Genomic DNA, 10,548 nt, shown 5'->3' with positions numbered 1-10,548 from the left:
ATTGTCAAGTTGATGTTACGAGCTAGTTTACTATTTTGACGGTTGTCTAGTGTTTAACAGACCCAGAATGTGGCATTGTATTGCCTACCAATTGTGCTTTTAAAATCAAACTCCCCTTCAACTTTGAACAATAAGCAACTCCCTCTTTTATCCTAATTAAATCTTTAAAATGCCTACTATATTCTTTCATTATCAACTTTATTTTTTACTTTTTTAAAAAATTATGATATTTTCATTTTATTTATCAACAATAGCAATTCATATGCCTTGCTATATGAATTGAAAACACACATATGCGTTAGAGTGCACAAGAATGTAAAGTTGTTTCAGTATGTTACGCGGTTGTAATAGTGATGAGTTTTTTCCGTGTAGAATAGTATAGGCTATGTTATAAATGCACCGAGATGAGTAGTCAGGTTTGCACTGATCTGGTTTTGTATGTTTGCACTAGTGATTAATAAAATGATGTTAATTATCCAAAAAAAATAAATCCTGGCACACGTATTTCGTTCACCAATAAAATAAAACAAGTCAAATGCATCTTGGAAATATAAAAAAAAAGAGAGAAAAAAAGAGGAGATTATCAAGTCTACATAACAAAAGAAGGTTCAACATAAATAGCAGTTCTCTCTGTCGTACCCTACATAATTTAGCCAGAGACCTAACTTGACCAATTAAGGCAACAGTTCAATTCCACCAAATTTAAATTACTGATGGAACTATATGTTAGAGCACTTGCTGGAGGAACATAATATGGCCAGCTTAGCATAAAGAAAATGGTAAAACTAAAACTGCAACATTCAGAAGTCGTCAAGTACTGAATTCTAATTGCTAGCTGGTGTGTCAAGACTTGCCTCTTGCTTGACGTCCAGGTTTTTGAGTTTTGATTCTAGTTCATCCTCAACGTCTTTGCCCTCATCTCCAGATTCTCTCTCCTCATCCTCCTCATCATCCTCGTCTTCTCCTTCCGGGTCATTATCTTCCAGGGATGCAAGCATTTCAGGAGATTTCTTGAAGATCTCTTTCAACTCGTCAACGCCTTCTTCTGAGATGAAATTCCCATTAACATTTAGTAATTTAAACTCATCTTTGTGCAGCACAGTTTGAGCCAGCACTCTTGCCCCAGCCCTCCTTAGTGCATTGCTGCTCATATCAACTTCAATCAGATGGCTGTGTCCTTCCAGTGCCTTAGCAATCTGAATTGCACCTTCATCCTTGAGTTCATTCTCACCCAAGCTTAACTTGGCAAGAAGCTGCTTTGCAGCTATACAAGAAGCTATTGCTGAAGCAGCTTCAGCAGTTATATCATTACCTGCCATCTCCAAGACAGCAAGTGAAGGAGCTGAATCTTTAAGAGCGTTAGCTATTGCAATTGCTCCTTCATCCTCTAAATTAAGGTAGCTCAGGTAAATTTCCGTAAGATTTTCATGTTTGATGAGTGCCTTACACAACACAAGACCAACTTCTGGACCAAACATATTGTCTCGCAAATCAAGCTTCTTCAAATGGGAGCACATCCCAAGTGCTTCACACAAGACACTCCCTCCTTCAGAGCCTACTCTGGTAGAAGAGCACCTGAAATCTTCCAATAAAGGAGAACGCTTCACAATTTCCGCAATCGCAACAGCCCCTTCATCACCTGTCATATTATTATGAAAATGAAGAACCTTAAGCTTCTCGGTGGAAGGAACTAGCTCGCTAACAGCATTTGCAGCTTCCTGTGAAATCCCATCATTCATCAAAAATAGTTCTTCCAAGTTGGTTTGAGACTGAAGGAGCTTTCCAAATGCCCTAACTCCCTTCTCACCCAGAGCATTATCAGAGAGATTCAGAAACTTCAAGTTAGAACCTTCCAGAGCTTCTGAGAATATATTCATGACATCAAGTGCTGCTGCCTCATTTCTTCCGGCAACAAAATCTGACAAATCAACTTCCTTCAATTGATCCTTCAAGGTTGCCAAGATAGGGCCTGCAATACGTGCTGCATCTATACTGAAGCTTCTATTGCTGAAACAAATTTTGCTGTAAGAATTTCCAGGCTCTTTTAATGGCTTTAAAAGTTCTTGAGCCTCTTCCGCTTCGATAAAAGCCCTTTTACCTTTTGAGATATCAAAAAAGGTCTCCTGAACAGTAGGAACCACTTCAGAAATTGAAATTTCCTTGTCCTCTGATTTGGGTATCTTCTTTAGAATTTCCAGGATAAGCTTGCTGCATTCCCTGGCATAAAGTTGCACAGCAGAACTTCCATCACCATCAGGCTCCTTCTCATAATGTTGATTAGCAATGGTAAAAGCTGCATCTTCAATTTCTTCAGCATTTTTGGTAGCCTCTTCCTTGGATAGACTGCGGTACTTGCGGGTGAAAATGGTTGGACTAGAAAGATTATTCGTCATTCTTTCCACCAGCATTTTTCTTGTGTTCTCACTTGGAGGCCACAGTTTAATTGAAAATGGTCTGCGCTGAGAGTTAGCTGTTGTGGCATCCATTGGAAGAAAACCTAGAATCAAAGGAATATAGTGAATCATGTCTCAGTTTCTATAAAAGTGATTATCTTTCAAGAAATATAACCACTACAAGACTCATCTCTGGCAGTTAAGAACATAACAACCAAAAACAAAGTACCAGGCAAGAACGAGTTCATGCACACCTACTCCACGTAAGAAAAACTAACATATATTGAAACCAAATTTGAAGAGCTCAAATTCTTCCTCATATAGAAATCAGATATAATTGTTTGACAACTCAATAGTTTCACCACAAAACACCAAGCAGGTGCCCAAAGAATGGCAAAGTTTCTACAATCATCCATCATCGAAAACGAGATTGAATTTTCTATTCTTTTATAAACCACCTTGCAATGCACCATATTCATTTCCAACAATTTCCAACAATGTAAATAACACTCAAAACCAAAAATGGTACACTTAACAGATGTATTCCATTTCACCACACTATAACACATAAAAACTTTCTTGGATACAAAAAAAATACCCCACAATCCATTACAAAAAGAATAATATGAGCAGAGCAGAGCAGCATATATACAATTTACAGAGCCGCTAAAAACATCAGAAACTTGTAATACAAAACAAAATCCTTCTTTTATCCCTACAAACAAACAAACCTCACGAGAAAAATAAAAACTTTATACCTAATAGTGAAGTTTGTAGTCCTCCCAGTAATTGCAACCCACTCTACCAAACCCCAAAATAATAAACATAAAAAAAAGGACCTAAAACCACAAACGAAAGCACATTAAACAAGAAAAATTACTAAAATCCAGCACAGATCTGTGAAATCACATGACCAAAAAAGTAGACTCGTACAGAGCATAAGCGCAAAAACCCTAGAAATCAAGAGAAAAGAAAAACCTTTTTGGGATTTTTCTGATTATCGTTGGAGTGAGTGTCTGTTGTAACTCACCGGAAAACAACAAGGGAGAATGTGTGAGTTCGACGCGCCGCCGGAGAGAGTGCAAGTGAAGAAAATCTCAACTGAAGAAAGTGAAGTTAACAATGTGTGTGTGTTGTGTGGGAACAGTGTTTTTATATTCGACTATCTTGTTACTCGAGGGATAACCTAATGTAAAATATTTTGAATAATTGTGAATTCTTAGAGACTTTTTTCCATTAGTTTAAAATAAGTAAATTATTCGAAATCAAAAGAATTTTTGGATCTTTTTTATTTAATGAGATAAGTTTGAAAATAATATAAAAAGATAATCGTGGAAAATAATATTGAATTGTTGTAAAATTAAGTTCAGATTAATATAACTATAAAACGAAGAAGACAAGATATGTAGACGAAGGGAATAAACTTTTTTTCTATTAAAAATTTCTTGGGGACTTACCCGCATGATTTGGCCCATTTTTCTTTCCTTCATGAGAAAACACTGCTCAGTGAGACAATGTAGTCAAGTCAATAGCAGCCAGAGCAAAAGATTGATATATAATGAGAGTTCGCCTTCTTGTGCCAACATTTTCATACTAAATAGATTTGGAAATTCTACCGCAAGTGGTTGAAGAGCGGTGTGGGAGTGGTTTGGGTGTATCCAAACCGCTCTTCTCGGGCAATGTATAGCTTAAGTTGAACTCGCACCAAACAAAAAAAGGAATAATTCTAATTTTCGAAATCATCTTAGCTAATTAAACCTATAGAATTTCACTTTTTTTTTTCATTTTTTCTTGCAATTTATAATGCATTAACAGGACAAAGACCAGAAACTCTTCGTTGAATGTGGCTCATAATCGGTACCTGTGCAGTGAGGTATTTCCGATGAGATTCCCGAACTTTGATGATTATCTCGTCGTATCTAAACCAGTGAGACATCAAAGTTTGATTAACGTATCTTACAATGATGAAATATCTCTATTTATAGGTTTGAAAAATTACTCCAAAAGTCATTATGTTAAATGCCCAAATTAGTAAATACAATATTATCCTAACTATTTCATATCTGAGAATGGACATACATGACTGTGAGTGGTTGATGAATAAACAAAATAGACAATTCACTAGTTTAATAAATTTATAACATAATTTATGTTTTTTTAAGGGGAATATCATATATATCCTATAATGCACTTAATATGAACTAGAAAGAGTATTATCATAGTAATATTTAAGACTTTAAAATTAATAAAATTATAGCTATTAAATCTTTACATATATTTGTAGTAGGTGAGAGCTCATAATATTTATTTTAAAATGGGAAAAGGGTAAAAAATATCCCTTAACCAAAGTTAATAGTTTGACTTTATCATTACCGTTAAAATAAAGTTAATTTTACCCCTTCCGTTACTAATTTCACCATATTTATCCCTCATTTGACGGAAAGCTCAAAATTGACCAAAATTATCCGAGTTTAAAAAAATCATTTCCTATTTTTAACCCAATACCCCGACCCTTTAGACTTTAGAGAATAACCCGGTTAACCCATTCTCCTTTTACCCATTCTCTCAGATTTTCCGTATATTCATTTTCATTTTAACCTAATTTATTCACCGTCTCCATATTTCCTACTGTTCATCTTCATCGACATCAAATCCCCATTGAAGCTTCAAATCAAACATAAACACAGTCTTCTTTTTCGTCTTTTCCGCAACTCCCATCTCGGGCATCATCATTGTCATTATAGACATCTCTTCAATACCCCACTTTCTTCCTTAGAACCTCCCCCAAGATCGGATACTTCCAACAACGTTAGACGCGGAATCTCATTAACAATCGTTGATACTCTCCCTGATAAAGCCGACTTTGATTTGTGAGCTGATGTTGTGAAATTTGAACTAATTAACGATTTAGTGAAGCTGTAGAAATAGGTTTCAGAATTTTTTTGAATCTTGATGGAATTTATGAATGCACATAAGGTGTCACTCCCCGAGCTACCCCCAAGACGCGGACACGGGACCTAGGACCACAAGTGATCCCAAGCTAACCATGTTGGCATGATCATGAGCATACTAAAGATAATAAACTGATGCGGAAGTTAATTCATAAATAAATCTGAAAAGATGGGGAATACCCATATACTATAACTGAATATATCAAATCTGAGAGTTTAATACAAAAGAAATACCAAACTCAAAATACTAAGCTGAATCTAACTATGTCTGAAATAAGCCTCTAAACTGACTAGAAATGTTGGGACATGCCCCAACTAGGTCTAGCAAAACTGAAACTAAAGACTAAAAGCGATAAAGATAAATATGTCACTAGTCCTCGAAGAATGAGGACTCACCATTGATGCTGCTAAACTGGAGACCGGGAACCGATCTAAGCGTGATCTGGATACTGAGAACCTGAACCTACATCACGAGAAGATGTAGCGCACATATGCGTCAGTACTTGGAGGGTACTGAGCATGTAGAGTAGAGTAAAGCTGAAATAACATATAATTGAACAAAACAATGAAACGATGAAATAATTTGGACATGATATAGATACTGAATGCTGAGCTAACTGAATGCAATGACCAATTTATAACATATTGAGACTGAATACTGAATATACTGATAAATGGTCAATGCAATAGAATCTGACTGAACTGTGGGAGCTACTAATAACCGACATAAAACCACATGAGCTAAATGTGGAGTCCGATGTATACGCCCCATCGAGAGGACCCAATATACCCTGCCAGAGGTATAGAGACATGCTGGCGTGATCACTAAACTGATGTTGCCCACAGAGAGGACTTACACCTACGTGGCTCGTAGTTCTGGGACTATATGGGTACGCTGAAATCCTAGTCCAACTCGATATTATGCTACTCCCAATAGATTAAGTGGTTAACACATTATGACTGAGTTTCTGTAAATACTGGATAGCTCAAAACTGAACATGCAAACTGAGAATGCAACAATTAATCTGATAATGATGCATTAATAAACTGAGGCATGTAAAACTGAATACTGAAATATCTGACCTAGCATGTGTAATTCAAGAACTAAAGAAATACATAACTAGGGTTCTGAAATTCATGCGATAAGCTGAGCAATAACATGATAATCTGATTTGGAACATTTAAATAATTAATTCATAATGATCTGTTCAAATTCTAGAAACCCTAGGTCTGTTCACATTCATGGAATCAAGAATATGATTGAATTCTAGGGACCTAATGGGCAAAAGGAACCCACTAGTGAAATCCCACATACCTGGTGACGAATTCCACGAAGAAATCTTTCGATTTTGGGGCTGGAACTGAAGGAACCTTGCTGCGTTCTTGAACTAGGGTTCTTGACCTTTTTCTCCTTCTTAATTCTAATTTTCTAAGTTTTGATTAATGAATTTGACTTAGGTAAGTTCTAGTTATATTTCTAGGCTTACATTGATTAAAACCTCATGATTTAGGGTCTAAACGACGTATCTTAGGGGTTAAACGAAATAGAAAAAGACCAAAAGGCCCCTGAATTAACTGCTGTCGGAGTGACTGACGGAATAGACTGACGGTCCGTCAATCAATCGACGCTCCGTCGATTGGGTCCGTCGGTCGAGTCTACCCGATAGGGCTTCACTAAAACAGGTATAACGTTTTACTCGAATGTCAAAATTTAGCAAACTCGGTGGCGTTGGAAAGATAATTAAATTATCTATCTAACCATAGATTATGGGACACATAATTCATTTTGTGCTAAGAGTTATGACCATCTGAAGTTGACCCATCAATATTTTTCAACTAACTGGCTGCTGATCCTTATCTACGGTCAGACCTACGAACCGTAGATCGAATGACGGTCCGTGCTGGTCGACCGTAGTTTGTGTCAGAGACTGGGTAAGGGAAGTCTCGATCCACGGACACAGAGCACGGGTTGTGGTCTGACCTACGGTCCGTGGATGGTGACCGTAAGTTGCACCTGCAACTTCTCAAAATCTACATTTTCGTCTATTTCGAATACGGGGTGTTACATAAGGTGTTTGATATGTGGAAATAGTTCTGAAACGGTGATACAAAGACTGAGAGATAAATCAATTGAAGCACCTCATGCTTACGGCATGCTTAAGAGCTTCTGACCGAATTGCTTGGGCTTTGTAATGGTGTCGAAACAGTAATTACGGCAGGGATGAATTTAAGCGTCTGGGAGAAGTAGGAAGGTTGAGATTTTAGGCCTACTTGTATAGACTTAATCTCCTTAGGTTATGAAAATGTTAGTCATGTCTTTAAAATGTATTTTCCTCCATTGTTTTTTGTTTTATGTGTATATCCAAAAAGATGAAGATTAATATAAGTGGGTTATATGATGGGTCGGATCGGGTTAAAATGGGTAAATGGGAATGGGTTATATGAAAAATTTGAGAGAATGGGTTAATTGGGTTATCCTCTAGAGGGGTCGGGGCATTGGGTTAAAAATAAGGAATGAGTTTTCTTTTTAAAATTCGGGTAATTTGGATCAATTTTGGGCTTTCCGTCAAATAAGGGATAAATATGGTGAAATTACTAACGGGGGACTCATTTTAACGGCAATGGTAAAGTCAAACTATAAACCAAAGTTGAGGGGTATTTTTGACCCTTTTCCCTTTTAAAATTGAATAAAGTTGTACTTCTTAAATCTTTCATTATTTGAACTATACGAAAAATCAACATTTAACACTTCAAAACTAAATTTTTTAATCTTATATAAATTTTACTTAAATTATGATAATGAAATAAATTAATTAATTAAAGAAAAAGTTTTACGTGAAGACATATATAAAAAAAAATTTTAAAAAAGTTACACTAAACTAATATTTTTAGGGAAAATTGTATGAAATAACAAACTATTAATTCAAATTAAATGTTATAGTCATAGTTTCTTTTATTTGTAATTCGCAGCAAACATTTCATGTTTTTTGTCATCCCATTTGTATACCAAATAGACCGAAATATACAAATGCAAGACCCATTTGTATGTAGGACCCATTTGTGTACCGAAATATACAAATAGACCCAAATACATATTTTTTATGTATATGTATACCGAAATATACAGATTAATAGCCATAACAAACATAAAGTTTGTTATGGAGCACAATTATACAAACTATAACTATAACATACAAATATGATTTTTATGTTTGGTAAACCTAAAATTTACTCTTATTTTTATATATCGAAATACTTATCCCTTCATTTTTATTTCTTTTGTTTTTGCTTTCATGGAAGAAGAAATTTAATTGGCCTTTTAATTTGTGACTTCTTCACTACAACAATGTTCCTAAAAAAAAGATTACATTGTCTTTAAGGGGTTCTACACCTTCTTCTTTTTTGCACAAGTAATTTTAAAAAAAATCTTGTTGAATTGTAAAAAGAGTTATTACGTCTTTGAAAAAAATAGAAGGATAAATTATACAAAGTGTTTTCATCAATAGCTAATTCTAATAATTTCTTTAAAAAACCTCAATTTATTTCTTCTTTGAGGTTTCAATTTCGAAATTTATGTAAAGTAAGAATTTGATTTATCTTTTTATTAGTTTATATTTCCGTTCTACTTATTGTTTTGTAAATATGTTAAGTAGGTTCAAAAGTCACCTTATTAAAGAAACGATGCAACAACATTGGTTTTTCTAAAAATTTATATGTTATATACTAACAACAATATAGATTTGCTTATATACATTGAGTTGAAGAAGGACAGACGGAATTTGTGTGTATTTATTGTGTATATTAGTGAAGGAGAATAATATACATGTTATTGATTTAACTTTGAATTATAAATATTCATATGAACGTAAGCATTATTGATGTACATAATATGCATGACAATGATACAATCCAGTTATATGTTTGATATACAATTCAAGACTATTTAGATGAAATTTGAGTTAGTCAGAACTGAAGAAAATATATGCATATGTAAAAATACTGTACAAACAACAAAATTAGATGTATATATATCTCTGTTACATAGTTATACATCATATATACATGATACAATATCGATACATTACATATAATACGACCATTTTGTTGAATTATTTTTGTCACCTATACAATAACGTAAGAAGCCCTAAATCTATAATGAGTTGCTATTTATTTATTCTTAATTTTTTTTGCTTTCTTAAAAGAAAATATTAAGGGTAAAAAAAAAGTATTACAAGGGAGCGACCTCCCGCTAATAGTTAAAAGTTTTTAACTTTACTACCAACTCAACTATTAAGATTTTTTTATTTATTTATACTTAACTACTTAATCAATGCAACAGAATTTTGGAAGAGAATATCTGTCGTGCAACAACTGTTAAGAGTGTAATTGGGGCTACCTTAATGATTTATTGATGTATTCATATTTAATTACTAAGATTTAGCTGGCACCAATATAATTGGCTTCATAACCAAACATAACGGCCTGAAATAATCTCATCTAATATAAACACAAATTAAAACAGCTGGTTCTATGCCTGTCATTTCAAAAATTCCGCTGAGATAGAAAATGCAGGAGCCTAAGTTTTGAAAATACTTACACTTTATTTGTTTTTGAATGACGTATGAAACTGAATACACATCTAAATATTAAAATTTTGTATTTATATTTCAACGACCCAAATTGATTAAATAAATGACGTAGCGTACTCAGGGGCGTATCTAGAAGGGGTGTTGTGGGTTAACGTGAACCCATGTTTTCCTCTCTAGATCATATATAGTAGTGTTATATTTTTAAGAAAATATTTAAATATACATGTGCCACGTTCAAACTATCATATATTAATACAATGATGATTGAATATATGCACCTCTCTAGTTGAGGATAGAAATTTAAATTTTAGGGTGTGTTTGGTATGAAGGAAAACATTTTCCAAATCAACTCATTTTCCTCAAAATTAAGGAAAATGACTTCCATTCAAAAATTAAGGAAAACATTTTCCAAAACTTTCCTCCAACTTCAAATTACATTTTTTTTTGTTGAAAAAATAAATTTAAAACTTATTTTTAAAATATTTCCAATTTCAAATTTTTATTTTTTCACCCTATCCTGCCCCTACCCACGACCCCCCACCCCTTCCAAAAAAAATTAAGTTGTTTTTAAAAAATAATTTCCAATTTCAAATTTTTATTTTTTAACCCCCCCCC

At 34.1% G+C, this 10,548-nt stretch overlaps 1 protein-coding gene across 2 annotated transcripts; it reads right to left on the bottom strand.

Annotated features, from left to right (window-relative positions):
- Positions 1–566: 566 nt before the first annotated feature.
- Positions 567–3,552, bottom strand: LOC125867383 (RAN GTPase-activating protein 2). Of its 2 annotated transcripts, none has more exons than XM_049547874.1 (2): positions 3,372–3,552; positions 567–2,497 (listed from the first exon to the last, which is right to left on the bottom strand). In XM_049547874.1, exon 2 carries the CDS (start codon positions 2,484–2,486, stop codon positions 825–827), a length of 1,662 nt encoding a protein of 553 aa, XP_049403831.1. In that variant the 5' UTR covers positions 2,487–2,497; positions 3,372–3,552; the 3' UTR covers positions 567–824. The 2 variants fall into 2 exon arrangements, with proteins under 2 accessions (XP_049403831.1, XP_049403824.1); XM_049547867.1 differs by having other exon boundaries at positions 3,424–3,542.
- Positions 3,553–10,548: the final 6,996 nt, after the last annotated feature.

The sequence above is a fragment of the Solanum stenotomum genome, chromosome 1 (assembly GCF_019186545.1).
Source record: "Solanum stenotomum isolate F172 chromosome 1, ASM1918654v1, whole genome shotgun sequence".
NCBI classification, from domain to species: Eukaryota; Viridiplantae; Streptophyta; class Magnoliopsida; order Solanales; family Solanaceae; genus Solanum; species Solanum stenotomum.
The sequence above is the reverse complement of the archived record's forward strand: the minus strand, read 5'-3'. Positions and strand labels throughout refer to the sequence as shown.

What these genes read in the sequence shown, in the direction of transcription:
- LOC125867383 (XM_049547874.1), bottom strand. Translation starts at nt 2,486, where the DNA reads ATGGATGCCACAACAGCTAACTCTCAGCGCAGACCATTTTCAATTAAA.